Here is a 27,174-nt window from a genome sequence, read left to right as displayed (position 1 = left end):
GGAAGAGGGTTTTTTTTAGTCATCCCTTCCAATTTCACTCTCTCCTTTTGCAGCCTTTGGGGGCACCAGTGGGGCATCGGACCCCCTCCCAGCCCTGGGACACAGCAGGTTTCTCTGTTTCTTTGGGAAAGATTCCTTCCCCACTCAGAGTCCGCTTGAGCCCCATCATCCACTTCCCTCCCTGCCTGGGATCAGCTGAATTCCTCCATTCAGACAGCAGGAAAAAAGGGAGTTTGCACAGAACCTCTGGGTCAGTCTCCATTCTTCCACACAGAGGGTCCAACTCACTCTGCAAAGCCAAATTCCCCCTCAGTTCCTGGATGCCTCCGGCCATCGCTCGGCTGAGCTCACAGCAGGGCCAGGGCGGCTGAGAAATTGGGACGGAAGGGACCACAAACCTTTCCAGCCACAAGAGACACTTAAACACAGATTGTGGCCTCACACACACTCCTCAATGGTGCCTTTATGTGGCAGTGGGAAGGGTTATGGGATCAATATGGGTTCAATACTCATCCTGTAGGGCTGCCCCATCTGTTGTCCCTGGTGACAGATGGAAAATTGTGAATCCCACTCCTGACACCAGTTTCTCTGGAATCAAACACAGGAGCCAAAAACCCAATAATCCAGGCTCACTACAATTGTTATTTATTCAGTGTCCATTGGAGGAATTTCCCTCCAAAAAATAGTGGGAGGAAATTTTTACAGACAAAAGGATGCACTCATATTTATACATTCCAGGAAAGGAGGAGAAAAGGACAATCGTACATATGCATATTTCATTTAATAGATGATGTGAGCATGAATACTCAGAATTAGCAAGTTACCTCCCCAGCCTTGTATTGTTGCTACCCTCAAGAAAGAGTTATTGTGTAAACAAAAAGAAATGTCTCAGTTGCCACAGCAGTTTGGGTGAAATGTACTGAGAAATGAGGGCATCAACTTTGCTCCATACATTCCTTCTATATTTCTGTCTTGCTAACATTCTTCCATTTCTCCAAGAAATTTGTCTCCTCACAATCTTCCACACACCTTTTATTTATTTCAAGAAAAATAATTGGCCCACTCATGCATGCAGAAGAGCTTGGACCATTTTCTATGTTTGGAATGTGGAAAATGTTAAAAGTTGAAATTCCTCAGTCTCACATTTACACATTTCTTCTGGCTGTAAACTGCTCCTTTGTCAAGAATTCAATAATTTCCAAATTTGAAACATACAGTAAACATATGATTTTCTTTAACTCCTGCATACTATCTAAATGGAAAGAATATCTCCTTCAAATAAAAGAAAATCTAATAATTCTTCCAATATCACAATGGTGTTATATCTCATGTTTTTACATTTGTTCTGGCTGTGAGCTGCTCCTTTGTGTTGAGGTCTGGCCTCAGAAGGATAATGTAGCACTTGGGGATGAAGATGCAGCCCAGCAGACCAGCACTGGAGGCCAGGATGGAGAAGACCTGCACAGCCACCATGGATTTCCCTTTGGTGCTCAGGTAGGTGGGCACAAACGTCACCCAGACACTGCAGAAGACCAGCATGCTGAAGGTGATCAGCTTGGCTTCGTTGAAGGCCCCAGGCAGGTTCCTGGCCAGGAAAGCCACCGTGAAGCAGATGGCAGCCAGGAAGCCCATGTAGCTGAGGGTGACGTAGAACATGACAACATCCCCTTCGTTGCATTGCAGGATGATCTCTCCAGGCTGGGAGTGGAGGTCAGAGTCAGAGAAGGGGGGAGAAACTCCCAGCCAGATGGAGCAGATGATAATTTGGACAGAAGAAGAAGAAAGGATGATGGAGTTGGCCAAGCTCTTCCCCAACCATCTCTTCACTCGGTTTCCTGGTTTTGTGGCCAGGAAGGCCAGCACCACCGTGATGGTTTTGGCCAAGAGAGAAGAAATGGCAACTGAGAAGATGATGCTGAAAACCGTTTGTCGGAGAAGGCAGGTGGCTTTCCTTGGTTGACCAATGAAGAGAGAAGGAGACAAGAAGCAAAGCAGGAGGGAAACCAGGAGGATGTAGGAGAGGTCCCGGTTGTTGGCTTTGACCAGAGGAGTTTCTCGGTATTTCATGAAAATGATTAAAACAAGGCCTGAGTTTAGGAGCAAGAGTAGAGCAAAAGAGACCAGGATTATGCCCAGATGTTCTTCATAAGACAGGAAGGTTATGATTTTGGGTATACATTGGACTCTATCCTCATTTGGGTATTTATCATCTGGACATTTGGTGCATTTTTCCGTATCTGAGAAAGCAAAAAAGCAATATATATTTAATATTCTGTCCTTTTCTCTTGGAAGAAAAACCTTCTTTAGATAACGGCTGATACCACAGGCATTTTCTAAGAAGTATTTCTTAACTATTTCATTAAAAAGAGCATAAGAAGGGTATTTTTTTTCTTAAAAAATGTAGCTAGGTATATGATGTTAATTATTTCCAGTGTAATGTGTAGAATCTTCATAGGAACCTACATTATTAGAGGTTAATAATGAATCATATAATCTTTTTAGGCAAACATCCTGAGTCCTGCCACATGGCAGTTAATAACCTGGACTTGGAGGATACCTACAGCATCTTGTAACATCTGGAAGCAACCTGGAATTAAGGAGAAACTTCCTATCAGTGAGAGCAATTAGCCAGTGGAACAGCTGGCCTCCAGATGTTGTGGGTGCTTCAACATTGGAGGTTTTTAAGAAGAGACTGGACAGTCACTTGTCTGAAATGGTATAGGGTCTCCTCCTTGAACAGGGGGCTGGACTAGAAGACCTCCAAAGTTCCTTCTACTCTAATCTGATTGATAGATTGATTGATTGATCTATATGATTGGAAGACTATTTGTGTAATGAGTTCCCCTCATTACTATCCACAGCACCACATTATGGCCCAGTAACACCTTCTCAGTATCCTCAAGGGAGGCCAATAAATGATGAGTTGCAAGGTCTTTCAGAAGGTGGACCTGAAACAATTCATCTAGTTTCAAAGATCTCAGATGTTCCTACAAAGATGAATTTAGCAGCACATATCCAAACTAAAAAGCAGAAGAGATATTTCCTCTGCTGTTAGTAAAGCTTGCCCAGTCTGCCATCCCTCCTCCCATCTCTTTCCCAGCCCCTCCTTCCAAGTCTTCTTGATTTAATTCCTTTTAGATAAGAAATTGTGCAGGTTAAAAATAAAAAACCCATGTGAGCTTCGATCTGTCTTTTAACTTGCACTTTCATGAAAATGTTCTGGAAGGATCCATTTCCACAAAGCCTCCCGTTTTCCTCAGTGTGACCCACCTTCCTGAGTGGAGAAGGTCCCCTCCGGACAAGGAACGCAGTCATAGCAGCAAACTGGCTCTCCTTCTCGAGCCCTCTTGACAAATCCAGGATGACAACTTTCCACACATTTGGACTGAGGCAGGGACTGAGCAGAAGAAAAGGAATGCCAAAGAAAAGGTGTTAGGACTCTCTGTCAGATGTAAATGCCTTATTCTCCAATGTGTAAATAATGTATATATGGAACATCAGAGGTTAACTTATTCTTTGGACTTTAATGTATTCATAACTTACCACTCCCATTCCTAGCTCCACCCCTTGTATATATAAGGAGCCACCCTCACCATTCTCGTCGCTTCTACCTTGAATATTCAGTGAATATAGAATGCCTATCATAATTAAAAAGAAATATATTTAAAGCTTTAACTTCTATTATCTTTATTGAGTCTGATCCTGAAAATATTGCAACAAGCTGGTAGCAGAGGATGGTTAATTGACTCAATAAGTAATTAAAAATGTCCAAGAAAGATAGGCCCAACACCAGGGCCTACAGCAAAGAAATAGAAACTGATCAAGAGATGATCAACGAATCCACCAATGCGATTTCGAGAGAATCCGAAGAATACACCACTGAAGAAGAAGAACTAATGAGTGAAAATAATGACCAGAAAGAAATCGAAATAGAAAATAACGAACTCAGGTCAGAGATATTAAAGATACTAAAAAGCCAAAAGAATGATGAAAGTCTCATCGCGGACCTCCAGGAGATGCTGAAGAACAGCGGAGCAGCGAGAGAGAAAAACGTCATTAAAGAAAAACCCAAAGATCAAAAAATCGTAAGTGAGATGACTACTGAGAAAATAGTTGTTAAAAAGAAAAGATGTGATCCCGCGCGAAATTTTGAATGGCAGCCATCTTGGTTTCAACGAACTTCAAAAGAGAATGGAGCAGAGCCAATCAAAACGCTCAGTTCAAAATTTCTGGCGCGAAAAACACTATCAGACGAAGAAAGTGAGAAAGAAGTCTCAAACTCTTCAGATGATCCAAAATCAGAAAGTGAAGACGATTTAACAAAATCTCAAGTAAAATCAGCAATGAAAACGCTTTTTGCTGCTTTTGGACCAAGACTGAAAATTACCAAGACATCTACGAAGAAGCAAGAAATCAAACCGGCGACTCAAGACCTGCACGCTCCCATCCTGACTTCGAAAGCGACGACGCCCGAGCCCAGAGAGCCATGCCGATTTCGCCCTACACCACAGACAAAATCGAATACCAACGCACACAAAAAGAAGAAAAGAACCGTCACCACCACCAGAACCCCAAAAACCGAGCCAGAGACCGACTCATCTGAGGAGGAGCGGATCGAGAGAGCTGAAAGGGATAGAACCTTCCACGACGCCACCAAAGAAGAAATGAACAACGCGCATGTGCGAAACTACGTAGACGACCCAGAAGGACTTAAACTGGCCAGAGAACCGCGCAGACTCATTGCAAGCATCCCAATGCCGTTCTGTAATTTCCTGCACTTGAGAGATCACGGACTGCCCCAGGTTGTAAGTAATGGACAGAATAATGTAGGTAACTTACCCAGTGACTTCCCAAAACTTAGAATTGATGGCATTAATTTACAAGAGTGGTATCAACAGCTTCAGGTTATTTTCATGAAAGAAAATTTACTATTCTTTATAACTAGCCCTCCAAGAAGACCTTGGACTTTAAAAATAGATTGTTTACATCATAGAGCATTTTTCATAATAATATCTAGCGTGTCTCCTGCAATGTATCATAGCATCAAACCAAACCTAACTGTATCAGAAATAATTCAATGCATGTTTAATCTATTTCACAGCGATAGCGTAGCTACAACCACAAGAATGTCTAAGGATTTCTTTTCCTCTAGAGTAAAACCAGGGATTTCTATAAGTGAGCATTTGATAAATCTAAACAAAATAAGAGCTGAGCTACAATTGAGGGGGGAAGTGATTTCAGATCAAACAATGAAAAGTGTTATTATCAATTCACTTGATCCATCATGGGATAGCTTTATGTCACACTTAGATACCATTAATTTGGGATATTTATCCATAGAAAGTCTATCTAACAAATTGATAGCAGAAGACAATTCAAGAAAAAATCGATCCAGTAACCAAACAGACCACAAACCTTTTAGGAAAGTAGTCTTTCAAGATAAACATAATGAGGCCTTTAGATGCTACAATTGTGGATCCAGGGAACATAGTAGAAGAGACTGCCCCAAAGTCTCAAGAGAGAGACATAGACCAGAATATAGGAGCAAATATAATTACAGACAATCTTCCACAGATAGACACAAATATAGAAGCCCACCAAATTACAAAGAAGGTAGAGGGGGTAGAGAAAATTCAAAAGAGAGGAAATCTGGGTCACTGAATGGGCTAAATAAACAAGACAGCACCAGAACACAGCAGGATGAGAATAACAATTGGCTTATTGATTCTGGTGCAACAAATCACACCACCAACAACAAAAGTATATTATCTTCATTTATAGAAGATAAGTTTGTGATAAAGGTAGCTAATCAAGAAAAGGTTCAAGTACTAGGCAAAGGAAATGTGACCTTGCCTGGTCTAGGGAAAATAGAGGGGGTATTATTAATCCCAGAAATACCTCACAACATACTAAGTGCCATAAAATTAAGCAGAGAATCTGATATCAATATAGTTTTCTCAAAGGGGAAAGCAACTATAGAAAAGAACAAAACAAATGTAGGTACTGTAATGATAAAAGGAGGTCTACCCTATCTGATAACTAAAGAAAGATGTTTACATAACATTGATTCAAATATGGAAGATTGTATTGAAGCAGATGATGAAAATGTCAGTAACAGTGACAATGATGAGTGTAGAATAACTCATGATCACAAAAATACATACAAGGAAAAGAAACCAAAAATAGGTAAACCAATTCATGATGAGTGTGCTCACATCTTACACAGGAAGTTAGGACATGCAAGCTTTCCTGTAGTACAAAAAATGACTGAACACGCAGAAGGTGTCAAAATAAAAAATTGTGAAAATTATTTGGAATGCTCAGTATGTAAGTCCACCAAACTAAAAACCAGTCCCAGACCAAAAAAATCTAACAGATCAACTAACAATATTTTTGATTTGGTACATATGGACTTAGTTGGTCCATTAAGTCCCTCGATTACCTATAGAAAACGTTACTTCCTAACTATAGTGGATGACTACAGCCGATATGGTTTTGTTTACACATTAAAGCACAAGGATGAAACATTTCAGAAATTTAAGGAATTCTACAAACGTATAGAAACACAACATAATATCAGAATAAAGCAAATTATGACAGATAGGGGATGTGAGTTCATGTCTAAAGAATTCTCCCAATGGTTAAAGGATAGAGGAATGTTACATTTCACGTCCAATCCTTTTTCTGCATTTCAAAATGGAGTTGCAGAGAGGAAAAATTCCACACTACAAACCATGATTAGGTGCACATTAGAGGATGCTGGTTTAGGCAAACAATTTTGGTCAGAGGCATTACATTATTCGAATTACACTCAAAATAGAACCTGGTCCAGTATTGTGAATAAGACACCATATGAGGTGATGTACAATAGAAAACCCAAATTATCACACATGCACATATTTGGAGTCACTGCAGACGTACACATACCTAAACAATTGAGGAGAAAGGGAGAAAACGTATCCAGGAGATTAAGATTCATGGGATACGAAACTGGAACCAAAGGGTACAGATTTATTGATAGTAATAACAAATTTATAGTATCCAGAACAGCTGTGTTCCATGAACAGGCCAATTGGTCAAAATTGCACCTTAATGAAATATTTCCTAATAAATGTAAAGATACGATATCTTGCGAGGAAGGAACAACAGAAAATCAAAATATTAACAAAAGTAAGAACAAAACCAAAACTTGGACTAATAGTCAGCATAAAATAAAGACAGACACATTAACAAAAAAGGAAGCTAGATATTTGCATGATAACCATAGCAAGCCTGAAAGAACTATTAGAAACAATAGAAACCAAATACCAAATAAATACAAAGATTACATAATGCATATGAATGGAGAACAAATAACACCTAATACATATGAAGAAGTATTGAAACTTCCACATGAAGAAAGAGAAAAATGGGAACTAGCTATGGAAAAAGAGATGGAAAGTTTACAAGGATTAAATGTATTCACACCTGCGATCGCACCTAAGGATAAAACAATTATAGGTACCAGGTGGATTTATAAAATTAAGAACTTAGAAGGAGGCAATACCTTATACAAGGCTAGACTAGTTGCACAAGGCTATGCACAAAAATATCCAGAAGACTATACTGATACATATTCACCCACAGTGAGAACTGAGAGTGTCAAAACAGCCCTTGTAGTAGCATCTGCACTCAATCTGGACGTATTCCAATATGACATACAGACCGCATACTTACATGCAAAATTAGATAAGGAAATATATGTAAGAGCACCACACAGTCAATACACTAATAAGAACGAAATTTGGTTATTAAATAAGAGTCTGTACGGATTAAAGCAATCCGGCAAAAGATGGTACGATTGCTTGGTAAAAGTACTTAAGACCATGGATTTCAACGCCACCACTGCTGATAACTGTTTCTTTGTAAAAAAAAGTAATGATCATATTGAATTTGTATTAATTTACGTGGACGATATTTTATACATTGGAAAGCATAAAGAGAGCAGGGAAATCTTTGTAAATAAGTTAAATGAACACTTCTCACTGAAATCTCTGGGTAAAGTGAATAAATACCTTGGTGTGCAAATTAACAAAACTAAAAGGGGATTCAAACTTACACAGAAAGATAAAATCATCGAACTCCTAAACAAATGTAACTTAAATAATGCTAAAACCTGTGACACCCCTATGCAAACTGATTTTCTTAGAAACACTGATGAATCTTCCCCTGAGTTTAAAGACAACACATTTTACAGATCAGTTATAGGTTCACTCCTTTATATATCTAATTGGACTAGGCCAGATATTGCATTACCTCTCAATCTATTGTCAAGATATGTTAGTAAACCAACCTTGTATCATTGGGAAGCTGTCAAAAGAATTCTAAGATATCTGAAGGGTACATTAGATTTTTGTTTAATGTTGGAACCCAATAATGACAGAGAACCAAAAATTACTTGTTATGCTGATGCAGATTGGGCTGGTGATACATCATGCAGAAAGAGTACTTCTGGTTATGTTTTTCTATTGAATGATTGTCCAGTTTACTGGTATACTGGTAAACAAGAACTAGTAGCCACTTCTACTACAGAAGCGGAATATGTTTGTTTGTCCAAAGCTGCAAATAACCTTGTATGGTTCAATGATCTGATCACTGATGTTTGGAAGAAACCCACCTTACCATTTATTATGCATGAAGACAATAAAGCGGCCATTGAAATATCCAGATCCGATGCAATTGGACAAAGGTCCAGGCATATTGATATAAAGTTTAAGCATGTGAGACAACTGTCTCAAGACGGATTCATTAAAGCAATACATTGCGATACTTCTGAACAATTAGCTGACATATTAACAAAACCCTTACCTTCTAAACAACACAAATATTTAACTTCTAAATTATATGTATTATATTGTCCTGAATCAGAATGTAATTGGTGTTGTGTAACGAACCGGCATTTAGAGGGGGATTTGTCAGATGTAAATGCCTTATTCTCCAATGTGTAAATAATGTATATATGGAACATCAGAGGTTAACTTATTCTTTGGACTTTAATGTATTCATAACTTACCACTCCCATTCCTAGCTCCACCCCTTGTATATATAAGGAGCCACCCTCACCATTCTCGTCGCTTCTACCTTGAATATTCAGTGAATATAGAATGCCTATCATAATTAAAAAGAAATATATTTAAAGCTTTAACTTCTATTATCTTTATTGAGTCTGATCCTGAAAATATTGCAACACTCTCCATCCATGGAAAATGGGAGGAGAAATGGACATTAGACAAGTAGCCTCTGGTCTTCACTGAGATAAATATGAAACCTCTAACTACTTCTAAACAGATGCAGGAGGTATAATAACTGGCAAATTCTTCCTTTAGTTCCTCCCTTTTGCTTCTGGCATATAACATTATAATAAGATACTTTTCTATTTAATGTAGTCCAGAGGGATGGAGGTGAAACAAGTTTTAAATATGATGATATATTCTTATTAAAACTGATAATAAAGTTTACTGTAAACGATTTAGGAAATTTTATTCTATTAGGTTTTTTAATATGAAATTAAACTGTGATGAAGAAAAAAAGCTCAGACCAGTAAGAACTTGAAAGGTTTCCATAAAACATGGCAAAAAGCTACTCCACTTAGGTCCCATCTGTTGAAGAGCTTCCATGAGATGACACCACCTGGCATGGGAGGCCAACCACCCTGGAGACTCTAGGCTTTGCCCACTGGAAATGGGACCTCAGGCTTTGGAAAAACAGAGAAAAGACACCAAAATTTCTCTCACCTTATTGAGTAACTTTAGCAGTGAAAGAGTATCTTGGTCGATAGAAAATCTCTGTCTTTTAAAATACGCCAGTCTCTCTCGCCTGGGATCCTCCTTGGGGAGAACCAAGAAGCCCCGTACGACCAGATCTGCTATTATCTCTCCATTTTGGTCCAAGTACAGTTTCCTCTCAGAAATATTCCAAAATTCGTTCTTCTCCAGAAAGGGATGAAACTAGAATGGGAACATCCAGGAATTTGAAAAACAGAGAACTTTGTTTCTTATGCCACATTGAATCTTTCTTCTACAATTGTCTAATCTCCAAATATGCTTAATTAGGATACAAATGCGGCCATTATCTTCATAAGTGAACAAGAAACTTTGAGAAAAATTTGTCCATCATATACTGACAAAATATAGAGATAATTGACACAATTGGTCAATTATAGGGAACATTCTAGAGCAGATAACAAATAAAATGAACAGAGAAAAAAAAGTTGATTCATAAACTCTTTGAAAACAAGAGGTTGATTCCCAGAAAGCATGGGTTGATCAAGAAGAAAGTTGTCAGGCTAATCTTCTCCCTGGTCATCCTGATGGAAAACACCTCCAGATGTGCCAATTCTATTTGATTGTAATGCGACATTAACAAAATTTTGCAGAACAAATTTCCCACCAACTCTTTTCTCAGCCTGAAAAGTTAGCCAGGATCCTTTCTGAGTTTCTTTCTCTCCCATTATGCAGCTGCAGGATTCTCCCCTCTTCTCTGATCCTTCCCCTCATCCCTAAAGTCATTCTCACACATCATTACACTTCCTAAATAGATTATGGGAACTCTGGTGATAGAACTGGATTTCAGTAAAGGACTCACAAACAATTTTGTGATGTGATTAGAAACCTGAGGGGTGGATAATAAGCGGATAAAAACTGTCTTCAAAATGATACTCAAATAGTTTTTAACCCTTTTCAATCTTTCCTATGAAACCTGAAGGTGATGAATAACAATTTGCCATTGGTCATCAATTTTTCTATGTTGTCATTAATACAGTAATTAATATGATCTTAGAATAAGCTAATTTGATTTGATTTAAAGAATATCAAGCTTTTCAATTTGCAAGCCTTTTTTGAAACTTCATTTAAAAAGTTTGATAAAATAGCAATGGTTTTAAATCAACCTAAAGACGATAATCAGAAGCAAGCAACAATTGTTTGAATCGGATGGATTGGATGGATGGACTGGAAGTTAATTTCCTGCTGGCATCCCTGAAGGAGGAGTCTGGTTTGAAGGCAGGCTGCTTGGAGATGGCTGGAGAGGCCATGGACCCTGAAGACTCAAAGTGGACAGAACGGATGACTGATGAAATGGATTCTTTCAAGAAGATTGAGGGAGATTGGGGAATGGACTTGTCATATTTAACTGGAAAAAAGTCTTAAGAGTCATTGTGTTTCAATTTACAGGAGGTCCTGTGACTTTGGGGAATGGAAAGCAGTTGCTGGGAAAGATCCTAATTAAAGTTTTAAGGAAATGAATTATTATTAAGAATCAAACAAAGGTGGTTAACCCTGGACAGATTCTGGATGGATCAGAGATAATGATTGTAGTGATAGATAAGAAGCTCCTGTAAGTTTTCTGTGAGTTAAATACAATAGCAGATAACAGACCATTTTGAAGTTTTTAAATTTAATTTTATTGTTGGATTGCCTGTTAACTACATTTTTTATATACAGCAGATAGATGACAGGTCAAGTAGTTGCAAATAGATGTGTAGTTTATAACTGTGGGCCTATTTTGCAAGGGGGAGAAACTATTATTGCTGTATTGTATTCAACTTGAGGACCCAGTTTTTGGGGGCAATAAGCTGACTTTGTATAAATATACAAAAGTATGAAGGCTATTGCTTAACACATTGTAAGCCGCCCTGAGTCTCCGGAGAAGGGCGGCATATAAATCAAATTAAAATAAATTTTTTTAAAAAAACTGGGGGGACAATATGCATGTTTTTGTCTGTTTTTAATGCACAATTTAAAAATATATATTTTGTCCAGTTTTGTTTTGTCTTTGTAATAGTTTTATTTTCCAAAACTTGTATTTTACCTTTTTGAATAAAATAAAATTTAATAGGAATATCAAGTTTCCAGAAACAATATTTATGATTAGGACACAGAGAAAGGTGCATGAGTAAAAAGCAGAAGAAAAATATCTGATTTTAAGCAACTAGGACTTTACTAACAATAGAGTATTATATAAGAACACGAATGATGGACTGGAAGAAAGATGAGGGATACCAAACTTGATATGCATATTTGTGCAAATGATCTCAAAATCGTAGTTAACTGGAAACAGAATCGGAGTCAGCAGGGAGATGTTCATGGAAAGAAGGCAAATGCAGCCATAAGAATCTCAGGAAGTGAATGGTGTGGTTTGGGGAGACCCCAACTCAAGGACCAGGTTCCCTTGCAGGCACCACGCTTGGAGGAGAATTTGCACAAAATCTACGTGTGAACTTCAGGGAAGGAGAAATAAGCCAAGGAAGAGATCAAAGGAGCTGCTCTTAGCCTTGAGGAAAGAGAACAAGGAGAAGAGCTGAAGATCAGGAGGAGTCTGGGAGCCCCTTTTCCAACTGACACAAACTCTCCGTTGGAGAAGGGAGGATGCAGCCCTCTTCCAATCACTGACACATGTTACACACGAGTGTAAGATCTGCTCACTATTATTCCAGAGTGTCAGACACGGAAAAAAGGAATTCAGTTACAAAAAAGGAGATTTTAACTGAATGAGAGAAAAAAATATGATAAAAGGATGAGCTGTTTTAGAGCTGAGCCAGTAAAGCAGAGAAGTTCTGTCTCCTCTTCATGGATTATCTGAGTTGAAAGACTGAGCAGCCATCTGTCAGAGAAGCTTTAACTGGGATTCCTGCAGAGAGGAGGGGTTGGGCTAGATGGTCTCAGGGTCTCCTCCAAATTTATGCAGGTTGTCATGCCACAACATGTAACTATTGTGCAGTTGTTGCTCTAGCCCCACCTAGTGGCCGGGGGCAGATAAGCCTAACTGTATGGTCTGAAGCCAGACTCCCTTTTCTCTCAGCCTTTGGAGGAGACGGAAGCAGCCGGTTTGACCAAGACACATGGTCATCCGGAGGCCTCCGTCCCTCACACGGAGCATCTCTGGAGAGGTTCCAGCTGCTTCTTTGTTGGCTGTTAGTTAATGCTGCCTATCTCCTATTTATATTTGATTCTCACTCTTTGCACTTCCTCAGTTTCTCCGTGCCCTTTTCTCCCAATGAAACACCCAGATCCACCCCAGGCTCCCTTTCACTGGAGGAGAAGAGGGGGGTTTAGCTGCCTGTTGAGCTGCACACAGACCCACCTGCAGTGGGGACGGAACAAAGGGGAAATTCCACCATGCTCATCACAAACCCACAAATACAGGAATTCATTTAAGAAAGAATACAGCATTTTCAAATGAGCAGTGTGTAATATTAAAATGCCATAGTATCTACTCTTTGGAGCCATTATTCCCTGAGTAATTGAATTGGACAGATCTGTTGGGATGGTTCCCCTCCTTCTCCTCTGGATTCTTCCTCCAAAGGATCTCAGATTAATGGATCCATATCGGAACCTCATACCTGCCACGGCTGCTGCCTTGGAGACCCCAAACTCTTTTCTCCCTCCTTCCTTCTCCTCCTCGATCTGGAGGAATAAGCAGCATTCAAGGCCTGGGCCAGAGTCTGAATGAAACTGTAATATTGATAGTCATTTGGGAGCCTTCCTCTGTTCCATTTCCATTGGGTCTCCATTGGGGCTTTCTGGGTGCATCTTCTGCGGCCTTTGACAGAAAAGACGTTCTTTGAAAGAGAACAGAGAAAATAAAGATCTTGAAACTTTCCTTCCACAAAGAAATGGGGTTCAAAGGCAGAATCTCTTGGCCTTTCTTTTGGCAGATAACCAAAATTCCAAATACTATGGATGTATTTGAGAAGTCTATTCTTGTTCATTGGATACCCCCAAAAATTTGTGAGGATACAGACTTTCCCTTCAATGGGTCCTGGCAGACGCATAAACGTTAAATGGAAAGGAAGAATTCTGTCCTTAATGGGAACATGTTCTATGAAGTGAACAAAGACGTTGACTTGTCTCCACTTACAGAGGGAATCCCTGAGGGCTGTTGTGTGTCCAGTTGTTGAGAACAGTTGTGATATAACCACACAAATTCCATTCCTGACAAGCATAGGAGGAAAAATCCTCATGAAATTCTCTCCCTTCTCTGTGTCTGAAGCAAAGAGGCCAATCAGGGTCCATCTGAAATGGAGGAGCAGCTGGACAATTCTTGGGTTCTGGAATCCTTCTTTGGGGAACATCCGGTGGAAAAAGGGGAATTTCCTTTTATCACTCACATCCTCTGAAACAATTGTATGACTGATCTGAAAAAGCAATGAAGAATGTTGTTATATTTGGGGTCAGATCAAGTCCAAAATATTAGATTTTAATAAATCCAACCTGGTTCTCATGAATGTATTAGAATAGTTTGTTAATCAGACATTGTTTAAAATATTAAAGACAGAATATTAGCAAGATTGTATCATAATAATGGAAAATAAGCAAATTATTATTAAATTATTAGTCTGCCTGGTGGCTCAGCAGACTAATAGCATTATGATTAACACCAGCTGTCTGCAATTACTGTAAGTTCGAATCTCACCAGGCTCAAGGTTGACTCAGCCTTCCATCCTTTCTAAGGTAGGTAAATTGAGGACCCAGTTTGTGGGGGCAATAAGCTGACTTTGTATAAATATACAAAAGTATGAAGGCTATTGCTTAACGCATTGTAAGCCGCCCTGAGTCTCCGGAGAAGGGCGGCATATAAATCAAATTAAAATAAATTTTTTTAAAAAAACTGGGGGGACAATATGCATGTTTTTGTCTGTTTTTAATGCACAATTTAAAAATATATATTTTGTCCAGTTTTGTTTTGTCTTTGTAATAGTTTTATTTTCCAAAACTTGTATTTTACCTTTTTGAATAAAATAAAATTTAATAGGAATATCAAGTTTCCAGAAACAATATTTATGATTAGGACACAGAGAAAGGTGCATGAGTAAAAAGCAGAAGAAAAATATCTGATTTTAAGCAACTAGGACTTTACTAACAATAGAGTATTATATAAGAACACGAATGATGGACTGGAAGAAAGATGAGGGATACCAAACTTGATATGCATATTTGTGCAAATGATCTCAAAATCGTAGTTAACTGGAAACAGAATCGGAGTCAGCAGGGAGATGTTCATGGAAAGAAGGCAAATGCAGCCATAAGAATCTCAGGAAGTGAATGGTGTGGTTTGGGGAGACCCCAACTCAAGGACCAGGTTCCCTTGCAGGCACCACGCTTGGAGGAGAATTTGCACAAAATCTACGTGTGAACTTCAGGGAAGGAGAAATAAGCCAAGGAAGAGATCAAAGGAGCTGCTCTTAGCCTTGAGGAAAGAGAACAAGGAGAAGAGCTGAAGATCAGGAGGAGTCTGGGAGCCCCTTTTCCAACTGACACAAACTCTCCGTTGGAGAAGGGAGGATGCAGCCCTCTTCCAATCACTGACACATGTTACACACGAGTGTAAGATCTGCTCACTATTATTCCAGAGTGTCAGACACGGAAAAAAGGAATTCAGTTACAAAAAAGGAGATTTTAACTGAATGAGAGAAAAAAATATGATAAAAGGATGAGCTGTTTTAGAGCTGAGCCAGTAAAGCAGAGAAGTTCTGTCTCCTCTTCATGGATTATCTGAGTTGAAAGACTGAGCAGCCATCTGTCAGAGAAGCTTTAACTGGGATTCCTGCAGAGAGGAGGGGTTGGGCTAGATGGTCTCAGGGTCTCCTCCAAATTTATGCAGGTTGTCATGCCACAACATGTAACTATTGTGCAGTTGTTGCTCTAGCCCCACCTAGTGGCCGGGGGCAGATAAGCCTAACTGTATGGTCTGAAGCCAGACTCCCTTTTCTCTCAGCCTTTGGAGGAGACGGAAGCAGCCGGTTTGACCAAGACACATGGTCATCCGGAGGCCTCCGTCCCTCACACGGAGCATCTCTGGAGAGGTTCCAGCTGCTTCTTTGTTGGCTGTTAGTTAATGCTGCCTATCTCCTATTTATATTTGATTCTCACTCTTTGCACTTCCTCAGTTTCTCCGTGCCCTTTTCTCCCAATGAAACACCCAGATCCACCCCAGGCTCCCTTTCACTGGAGGAGAAGAGGGGGGTTTAGCTGCCTGTTGAGCTGCACACAGACCCACCTGCAGTGGGGACGGAACAAAGGGGAAATTCCACCATGCTCATCACAAACCCACAAATACAGGAATTCATTTAAGAAAGAATACAGCATTTTCAAATGAGCAGTGTGTAATATTAAAATGCCATAGTATCTACTCTTTGGAGCCATTATTCCCTGAGTAATTGAATTGGCTAGATCTGTTGGGATGGTTCCCCTCCTTCTCCTCTGGATTCTTCCTCCAAAGGATCTAAGATTAATGGATCCATATAGGGACCCCCATACCTGCCACGGCTGCTGCCTTGGAGACCCCAAACTCTTTTCTCCCTCCTTCCTTCTCCTCCTCGATCTGGAGGAATAAGCAGCATTCAAGGCCTGGGCCAGAGTCTGAATGAAACTGTAATATTGATAGTCATTTGGGAGCCTTCCTCTGTTCCATTTCCATTGGGTCTCCATTGGGGCTTTCTGGGTGCATCTTCTGCGGCCTTTGACAGAAAAGACGTTCTTTGAAAGAGAACAGAGAAAATAAAGATCTTGAAACTTTCCTTCCACAAAGAAATGGGGTTCAAAGGCAGAATCTCTTGGCCTTTCTTTTGGCAGATAACCAAAATTCCAAATACTATGGATGTATTTGAGAAGTCTATTCTTGTTCATTGGATACCCCCAAAAATTTGTGAGGATACAGACTTTCCCTTCAATGGGTCCTGGCAGACGCATAAACGTTAAATGGAAAGGAAGAATTCTGTCCTTAATGGGAACATGTTCTATGAAGTGAACAAAGACGTTGACTTGTCTCCACTTACAGAGGGAATCCCTGAGGGCTGTTGTGTGTCCAGTTGTTGAGAACAGTTGTGATATAACCACACAAATTCCATTCCTGACAAGCATAGGAGGAAAAATCCTCATGAAATTCTCTCCCTTCTCTGTGTCTGAAGCAAAGAGGCCAATCAGGGTCCATCTGAAATGGAGGAGCAGCTGGACAATTCTTGGGTTCTGGAATCCTTCTTTGGGGAACATCCGGTGGAAAAAGGGGAATTTCCTTTTATCACTCACATCCTCTGAAACAATTGTATGACTGATCTGAAAAAGCAATGAAGAATGTTGTTATATTTGGGGTCAGATCAAGTCCAAAATATTAGATTTTAATAAATCCAACCTGGTTCTCATGAATGTATTAGAATAGTTTGTTAATCAGACATTGTTTAAAATATTAAAGACAGAATATTAGCAAGATTGTATCATAATAATGGAAAATAAGCAAATTATTATTAAATTATTAGTCTGCCTGGTGGCTCAGCAGACTAATAGCATTATGATTAACACCAGCTGTCTGCAATTACTGTAAGTTCGAATCTCACCAGGCTCAAGGTTGACTCAGCCTTCCATCCTTTCTAAGGTAGGTAAATTGAGGACCCAGTTTGTGGGGGCAATAAGCTGACTTTGTATAAATATACAAAAGTATGAAGGCTATTGCTTAACGCATTGTAAGCCGCCCTGAGTCTCCGGAGAAGGGTGGCATATAAATCAAATTTTTTAAAAAATAAAAAAATAAAAAAAATGTAAAACATATTACTGTATCACCCCTATAATTTATCACAATTAGATTAATACGTGCAAATGCCAATGGAGTAATCTATTCCAATAAAGGGCCTATTATAATTTTCAAGGATAACTGCACCTTTTTTTGCTTCTCTATCCCAGATTCTTTCTGGAGGAAATTTTTTAACTTCTTTCTCCAGTTATACAAGAAACAGGCAGAACTCAAAGCCTAATAAGATTTGTCAGTTGCATAATCCAAGTTTGGTCTTTAATTGAAGTTTTGTCTGTTCCAAGAGCCACAATTTTCAGAGTCTGCCAGTTTCCATAGATTACATTTTATGCCAATGCCCATATTTTCTGAATTTAGACAAAGCAGAAGTTGTGTAAATTCCCAAATCAGCTCTGAGGGCAGCAGCTGGAGTCCTTTTACCCACCCCAAGATCCTCCTCAGAGGCTGAGATTGGGTTGGTTCATGGGGGAAAACTGGGCCTCGTATACTTTAATAATTGGGGCTGAGGAAGCTGGAGAGCTAAGAGGTTTTCATTTAAGCACCACTTTCACTCCTGCCCTTTCTCTAACGGAGCTCCTTGGATGAGGAGGGAGCCAAGATTCAGGCTCAGAGAAAACAACCCCAGGTAAGGAAAGGTGTTACTTGTTCTAACGGCTGACCATTTATAGCTATGATGTCATTTCACAAAGGCCATAACTTTTGAACTTGCTTTATAAATTATCAGATAATTATTAAGACAAAACAATCCTAGTCTATACAATCCAATGTGTAAGTATGATAATATCACATTATCTGTATAAATCAGTGTATTCCAATAGGAATTTAGCAGGCTAAACATGTGTACCTATAACAGAACTTATAACAAAATAAAAGGGTTGGAAGGGACCTTGGAGGTCTTCTAGTCCAACCCCCTGTTCAAGCAGTAAACCAGGCTTAAAAGCAGTAACTGTGAGAGGGATCCTGGAGTCTTAGTGGACAACCAATTAAATATGAGTCAAGAGTGTGCAGCGGCAGCCAAAAAAGCCAATGCAATCTTAAATTGCATTAACAGAGGGATGCAATCAAGATCAAGAGAGGAACTAATACCACCCTATAAGGCCTTAGTAAGACCACACCTAGAATCCTGCATCCAGTTTTGGTCACCACACTATAAAAAAGATGTTGAGACTCTAGAAAAAGTGCAAAGAAGAGCAACCAAGAGAATTAGGGGACTGGAGGTTAAAACATACAATGAACGGTTGCAGGAACTGGGCATGGCTGATCTAGTGAAGAGAAGGACCAGGGAAGGGATGATAGCAGTCTTCCAATATTTGAGGGGCTGCCACAGAGAGGAGGGGGTCAAGCTGTTTTCCAAAGCACCCAAAGGCCGGAATAAAATACGTGGCTCAGATAAAATAAGGGGAATTAAAATTAGGCATGATGATTACAGAGTACGAGCATTCGCAAATGACCTGGTTGTGACTTTGACCCAACCAGTACAATCGGTTATAGGTCTAATGGATATAATTAATCAATATGGACAAGTATCTGGATTTAAAATAAATGCAGGGAAAACAAAGATAATAATTAAAAATATGGTTATAAGTCAAAAAGAAGAAATAGAAAGAATAACAGGATTTGAAACAGTAAAAAAGGTTAAATGTTTAGGGGTTTATATTATGACATCAAATGCAAACTTATATAAGCATAATTATGAATTGTTGTGGCAAAAAATACAGAAAGAGATGGAAAACTGGAAAAAATTGCAACTATCGTTGTTGGGAAGGATAGCTGCAGTGAAAATGAATATCTTGCCAAAGTTCTTATTCCTTTTTCAAATGATACCAATATTGAAAAAAGATGGAAATTTGAATGAATGGCAGAAGGGCATTACTAATTTTGTGTGGGCAGGAAAGAGACCGACAATAAAACAAAAAATAATGCAAGATATATGTGAAAGAAGAGGTCTCAAAATGCCTAATTTAAGATTGTATTATGAGGCAGTTGCCCTCTCAGCAATTAGTGATTGGATTAATTCAACAGAAGAGAGAATATTGAATATTGAGGGATATGATTTGTTATATGGATGGTATGCATATTTACTATATGATAAAAAGGTGGACAAGAATTTTAAAAGTCATATATTAAGGAATGCATTACTACGTGTATGGAAAAAGTATCAATATAAATTAAATAATAAATTACCTATATGGGCAATACCTAGACATACGATAGAGAATATAAGTGTAGAACAGAAACAAGATGTGATTACTTACAAAGAGCTTCTTATTATGGAAAGAGGTACATTGCAGTTAAAGTCTTTAGAGGTATTAAAGGAAGAAAGGATAATTCAAACTTGGTTTCAGTATGGACAGTTGTACAAGAGATGGAAAGAGGATCAGAAAATTGGTATCTTGCAAAATGAGGAAAATTTGATAAAACAAATTAGGGATCAAAGTCTAATGCATATTAAAAGGTTGTATAATGCATTGATAGAAATAGATTCAGAAACTGAGTTAGTGAAGGACTGTATGATAAAATGGGCACAAAATATCAGGAAACCAATAATGATGGATACATGGGAAAAAATATGGGTTAGAAATGTAAAATTTACCCAAGCCCAAAACCTGAGGGAAAATTTTTACAAAATGTTTTATAGATGGCACTTAGATACCAAAAAGTTAGCTTGTATGTATCTAAGTTTACAACCTACGTGCTGGAGATGTAAATGTGATGATGCAACGTATTATCATATATGGTGGACATGTAAAAAAATTAAGGCATTTTGGATTAAGATATGGTGGATTATACAAAATATTCTTAAAAAGAAGATAAAATTTACTCCACAGTTGTTTTTATTGGGTATAATTGTACGGTTATAGAGACTAATTTGATTCTGAACTTAATAACTGCAGCCAGACTTTTGGTGGCGCAGTATTGGAAGAAGGAAGACCTACCTACTATTGAAGAATGGACGTTAAAAGTAGCTAATTTGGCGGAGATGGCTAAAATCTCTGCATATTTGAAGGATCGCTCGAATGAAAGATACATATTGGAATGGAGAAGATGGATTGATTATATTCAAAACAAAAATGGGACTAAAAAGTTGCAAATAGCTTATGAATGAAATATTTAGGTGAACTCTTCTATTCTTATATTTTGGTATGTATGGGGGAGTTAAAGTGTAAGGGGGAGTTAAGAACTTATAGTTAGTTTGTTTATGTTTGATTATGTTTGTTAAATGCGATACCCTGTATTTTGCTCTGGAAAGTCGGGAGGGGGGGAGGGAGAAGGGAATGGGTGGGGGGAGGAAGGGGGGGGGAAATTTGTTTGTAAAAATATTTTAAAACTTTTCAATAAAAAAAAAAAGAAGTTGTGGGAGCTTCATCACTGGAAGCTTTCAAGAAGAGACTGGACCGTCATCTGTCAGAAATGCTGTAGGGTCTGCTTGGACTAGATGACCTACAAGGTCCCTTCCAACTCTGTTAATCTGTATCTATCTATACTATTCCAGACAAGAGGCTGTCCAGTCTCTTCTTAAAAGCCTCCAGTGATGGACCATCCATAATTTCTGAAGGGGAGACGTTCCATTCCTCACCATTAGGAAATTTCTCCTTAGTTCTAGGTTGTTTCTCTCCTTGATTAGTTTCCATCCACTGTTTCTTGTCTTGTCTTATAGTACTTTGGAAAATAGGTGGTCCTCCTCTTCTTTGTGGCAGCCCCCCAAATATTGGTACATTGCTATGATGTCATCCCTCGTCCTTTTCACTAGACTAAACATCCTGAATTCCTGAAACTGTTCCTCATATGTTTTAGTCTCCAGACCCTTAATCATCTTTTCTGCACTCTTTCCAGAGTGTCTACATCTTTTTTAGAATATGGAGACTAAAACTGGATGCACTACTCCAAGTGTGGTCTTGCCAAGGCATTATAAAGCAGTACCAATACTTCATGTGATCTTGATTTTATCCCTCTGTTAATGCAACCTAGGACTGAATTTACTTTTTTGGCTGCTGCCACAGATGGCTGGCTCATATTTAAGTGATTGTCCACTCAGACTCCAAGATCCCTCTCACAGTTACTGCTATGGAGCCATGTTTCACCTCATCTGTAAGTGGTTTTTCTAGCCTAAGTATAAAACCTTACTTTTCTCTACAATGAATTACAGTTTGTTAGATAGGCCCAGGATTCAAGTCTATCTAGATCCAACTGGATCTTCAGCCTATCTTCTGGGATATTGGCTACTTTTGCCAATTTAATGTTGTCTTCAGATTTGATGATTTCCCCATTTCTCCCCTCATCCAAATCATTCATGAAGATGTTGAAGAGAATTGGGCCTAAAATGGAACCTTGGGGTCCCCCACTGTTTGTTTCCCTCCATGCAGACGTAGTTCCATTGAGGACCCAGGCTGAGCCCATCTGGGGGTGATGCTGTCTCTCCCACATATTTTTAGCTTACCAAGAAATAGGTTGTGGTTTACTTTGTCAAAGCCTTTCTGAAATCCAAGTACTGTATACTACATGCACTGCATTTCATTGGATATGGAAGGCATCATTTATGTGTGAAAATGAAGATGCCAATAGAGGCCCCAACAACCAGGGATATTTTTTTGATCAGTTAAATAGTTGGTAGAATGTCTTCTTCAGGGAACATATTGCTTGCATTTCAGGCCTTTTATGATCAATCTCAACATGAACATAATGGGGTAAAATATTGATGTTTTTGTTAATATGGAGAAAAGCAGCTCTTGAATTCCATGGAGAAGACATGATTGCATCTATTGCTCACCCACCACCACCCACCCCTCACTTTACCAGAAGGAGAAAAACACACACAAACCTGTGGGACTTTGTAGGTGCCTCCTAATGTTGAGATCTGGATGGAGAGATCTCGGTCAGCTGTATCAAGAAGAGCCAGGAGGTTCTCCCTCCTTCCACAGCTGTAGTTGGGGACATTGGCTTCTCCAGTGGAGAGCATGTCCACCAAGGCATCTGAAGTGTGAAAAGTGCTCCAATAGTTGTCATGGATGTTGTAGCCCAGTGTGAGATTGTGTAGGAGCTGGGAATTCTTGTTGACCATTTGAATGGTAAAAATTAAAATCAAGCCATATGAAAAAACATAAGAATTCCTATTGTTTAAAAAATATTATAATCAACAGCCACAACAAATACTTTTGTTATATATAATATATATAATCCTCCACAAGCCTACTGAGCCTTAAGCCAACATTGATCCAAAAGCAATGATCAGTTACACAAATATGGGAATGGGCTGAGGTACAGCAACTACAACTGATTCCACCACTACTTTAAATAAAACTCATTATCCAAGTGATAAATTAAGGATTGAACTGAGGGAGGAAAATAATCTGCAGGCCTTTCAGCTTTTTTTCAGACCCCTTTTTGAGTCTCTTTCACAAAATCAGACCAAAGAGAGAAGCCATGGAAATCAAAATCATTCAGGAAATTATACATATTCCCCAATATAGGAAGAAATGAAAAATAAAAAACTGAAAAAAAGGAGAGTGTTAGAATTGAGGGAGTGCAACTCGATCACCCTCAATGACTTACGAATCATGGAAAACAAACTGAAGAGAAGGAGCCTCGTTGAAAAGCAATTTTGCATGCAATCTTTCCTTTCCATTGGTGACTATACTGATTAGATGGTCTCCTGGCCTGTAATAGTTCCATGGTTTTCCATCCTGGTTCTCCAAACTCAGCGGGCATTTCATTCTCAGCTTCCCAGAGACTGGATGGGACAAAAGCAGCATCAGAAGCAGGAGGTCCATCATTCATGGCATGAATCAATGAATCCCTTCCCTGTTTCTAAAGAAGAATTAGAAGAATCAAAGGACTCTCACAAGGTGGAAAATCCAGTTGCTTTTTCTCAACACAGAGAAACACTCAGCTTCATCTGGAAACGAGAGAGACATACATTCAAGAGCACAGACTCTGCCTGTCCCAAAATTCCATATTTCTCTGCCCAAAGTCTCCCCTGGAGGATTCGGCCAAAGAGCAGAGCTGAAACTTTTACCATAATTTTCCCTCTCAGGAGGGATCCCTGGATAATTCAACTAGTTCATGCAGTTAGAGATTGTTGGGAAATTCTCTGGAGGGAAATGAAAGGAAAATAATCCTCATGTGATTCATAATAACAGGGGCATCTAGAATTGAGAGGTTTGGGAGCTCCATGCAGGGAATACATGGCACCTGTGGCTGAAATAACAAATAAATCTGATATTTGTTTGCATAGTGATGAAAGACAAAACTCCAGGGGCCAGTTAATGCCAGAGCATGTCACAGATCTGAAATAGCTGCCAGCTGAGTTGGAACCAAAATATACTTTATTTTGAAAGCTAATGCTCAAGGGCACCACACAAAAGGGCTGATGCAATAGTGTGACCAACTCCTAGAGCAAAATCAATTTAAGTAAAAATAAAACTAACTAGAAAAAAAAGCAAGTGAAAAAGATGAAGAGATTAAACTTTAATGAAAAAGTAATCACAACTTTGCATAGTTGAAAAAACACACAGAGAGACAGAAACACAGAGAGGTTAGAAAAAAACCAAGTGAAAAGAGATGGAGAAATCAAGGCTGCCTCTCACACCATGTGGGGAGGGGAGGGGGAGAGGGAGGGGAGGGAGGGAAGGGGAGCTCAGGACCCTCATGTTGCAGATGGAAAGCTGATCTGCAAAATCCAACTTCCATTCTCTGAGACTAGGGAATGAGGAAGCCCATATCCCATGTTCCCCTGCCACCCTTTCCCATACAGAGACCAGGCAAGGGGACTCTTGCAGGGATGCCAGACAGGCCTCTGCCCGGCTGAGTGGGGAGCCCCTCTTGGGAGGAGGAAGCTGGGGAGCCTCATGATGGGGAAAGGAAGCAGATCTGCAAAATCCCCCTCCAGGTTCCATGTTCTGAGTCCTGGAAACGGGGGAGACCATATCCCATGTTGCTCAGCCACCTCTTTCCATGCATGGGGCACTCAGGGGAAAGCAAAGCCCAGACCCACGGAGAAAGCCCAGGATGGCCAGGAAGGAAGAGGGGATCTGGGGCATTCCTAGGAAGAGACTAACCTGGTTTATGGGTTCCAAGGTTGAATGTTGGGGGGACGCAGCCTCCGGGGATTCTCCAGCCTCACTTGGGCTCCGTGTCTTTCCAGGAGAGGCTCTTGTGGGGGAGAAGCCATGCAGGGCTGGGTCTTCCAAGGGGGATCCCACATTGCCCGGGAGGAAAAGACAGCCAGCCTCACCCTGGAGGGGACCCTCCGTGACTCTGAGTAAGATGGGGGTTCCTTGTGGCCCCTCCAGAGCCCCCAGCTGAGGAGACCCTCTTCATTGCAGCCTTTTCTGGGGAAGGGGCTTAAGCCCCCCTCCCTCTGCAATTCTGGGAGGTTTTGCCTCTTTTCTCATCCCCTCCAAAGCTCTGAATTTTGCTCTTTATTTGACCCCCCCCCTTTGGCTTGGCTTCTTCAGCCTCTTCTCCATCAGGCTGAGGGCAGGGAAGCTCCCAGGCAACTGTCTCTCCCCCCTCTTTGATTGGCTACAGGGTTGTCATGACGAAGGGGGCGGGCCAGGAATAGAAGCAGCCACTAGAGAGAAAGAGAGGCGGGACTTTTGTCTTCCCTGAGAACTGGAGGATTTGAACGCGAAATCTGCTTTCTTTTACAAAACCATTTATATTATTATGGAAAAGTAAAAAGTTGAGATTCGATTTTAATGCTTTATTTTACTGCAACACAGGAAGTCTGAAGTCAGCGCTTTTTTTTTTCTCCCTCCCCCCCATTTCTTCCTCTTTGTTTGTTTTGTTTATTTTTGTATTTTATTCTATAATCTAATAAAATGTTTAAAAAAAAAAAAAGTACTGGAGGATTTGAATGCGAAATCTGATTTCTTCTGTTCAGATGCAGCCCAGAATCAGAAGGAGGGAAGGGTCAGAGAAAATGAAGGAATATTTAAACATATATTTAAAAAAACAAAGGAAAACTTAGACTTTGACAGAAGAAAAATAAAAAGGGAACACCAAAAAAAGAGAAATTATCAAACACTGTAGAAAAAGTTCTTTAGCTCTGTAGAGTGAGATCTGTGAGATATATAGCAATTAAAAGGAAAGAATGATAAAAGTCAGCCTTAAGCAAATCTATTGGAGATGCAGAGAAGAAAGATTGGAAGATGAAGTGAAATTGGACGTTTAAAAAAATAGTGTTATCAAACAGTTTATAGAAAATAGCTAAAATATTTATAGTGTTAACATTACTTTCTGCACAGGTTGAAAGGATGTAGAATTTAGAATTTTCCTTTATTTTGATTAAAAAAATGTGTAAGCTTTCCTATTTCTGAAATAAAAATCTCACCCAGCCATTGAAGGGAGAGACAAAAAAACCCAAATCAAATTCAAGTTTCTAGTTTGTGAGTATGGAGTTTGGGTCAATCTGGGTGGTTTATATATATATGGAAAAGAGCCTCGGCTGTCGGAGGGAGACAACTTGGTCCAGGGAGATCTCATCTCCTCCAGGCAATGGCCTCCCAAATACCCGGAGCTTCTCCTGGGCCTTCCGAGATGGGAGAGGCTGAAGGGGAAGTTCTTCCAGGCCAGGAGACCATCTCATGGGGAGAATCCTCAGTTGAACAAGAAGATTGCATACAACAAGGACTTCCAACCAGGCTCCTCCTTGTCAGTTTCATTCCTAAATCATTCCCTGTGCTGGAGTTTCCTTTCCTCTCTTTGCATTCCTAACACTTTCCTTCTTTTCTCTTTATTTCACTTACTCCTGTATTAACGGACCTGTCTAATTTCCTGAATGGTCTGGATTTCCAAAGCTTCTCTCTTTTTCTCTTATTTTGTGGAAGTCGCTGGAATCCAAAGATGGGACAGAATACAAACCGTAACAACTCCAGATTATTTTCCTCTCTCCATCCAAACTTGAGTTCATCACTTGAATGCTAACTTTTGTTTAAAGTAGTGATTAAAACGGTTGTAGTGGCCCCTGCCCAGCCCCATATTTTTATAACCACTCATTGATACACAATTCCTGATCCTTATAGAAACAAATTAGGATTTTTTTAGAATTGGTAAATGTTTCTCACATTAAAAAAATCTTCTTCCTTTTATGATAGTTCTATTTTAAGGATTGAATTATTTTGAATCCCCTTTAGCGACCAGAGAAAAATTAGTCCTTCTACAAATAATGGTTTGTTTGTGACTCTGAACTCTGGTGGAGAATTATTTCCATCCCACCTTCTCAACACTCATTCAATGTCAAGGTGATGAGTAACTACCATTTGCCTCTGGTTTTGGATCAGGGTTGGCTTGAGACTCAGTCGGCTGGTGGAGACAAAGAGGATTAAATTGAAAAAAAAGATTTTCTTGCTTCTATTCCTGATGATATAAGAATAACATGAGCATTTTTTGTAAAGGAGTTTCTCTATTAGTGACTTTAATATACTATGGTGTATTTTTGCCATTCAATTGGTGGGTAAGGATTCCAGAGCCTGCACAATCTCACACTTGGCCACAACCTCCCTGACAACTAAGAGAATCCACTTGGCCCTTCAGAGGCCTTGCTGGACCTGCTCTCTACTGGAGGAGCCCCTGTTCCCAGGGACGGTTGTGGGAGGAAGGACCACTTCCTTTGGC

General features: G+C 39.6%; 1 protein-coding gene and 1 long non-coding RNA gene across 2 annotated transcripts in view; one reads left to right on the top strand and one right to left on the bottom strand.

The window, feature by feature from the left end:
• LOC148112027 (uncharacterized) overlaps positions 1-27,174 on the top strand; it is a 449,893-nt gene that overhangs the window by 369,090 nt on the left and 53,629 nt on the right. The window lies entirely within an intron of this gene.
• Positions 1-27,174, bottom strand: part of LOC148112029 (vomeronasal type-2 receptor 26-like) — a 91,063-nt gene that overhangs the window by 34,959 nt on the left and 28,930 nt on the right. The window contains exons 4-6 of the mRNA XM_087879372.1: positions 16,296-16,774; positions 9,774-9,986; positions 3,271-3,397 (exon numbers count right to left, since the gene is read on the bottom strand). Coding sequence (XP_087735498.1) covers positions 3,271-3,397; positions 9,774-9,986; positions 16,296-16,774 — 819 coding nt within the window. The remainder of the gene's footprint in view (positions 1-3,270; positions 3,398-9,773; positions 9,987-16,295; positions 16,775-27,174) is intronic.

This window comes from Pantherophis guttatus, chromosome 15 (assembly GCF_059756535.1).
Source record: "Pantherophis guttatus breed Tessera chromosome 15, ASM5975653v1, whole genome shotgun sequence".
Classification (NCBI taxonomy): Eukaryota; Metazoa; Chordata; class Lepidosauria; order Squamata; family Colubridae; genus Pantherophis; species Pantherophis guttatus.
The sequence above is the reverse complement of the archived record's forward strand: the minus strand, read 5'-3'. Positions and strand labels throughout refer to the sequence as shown.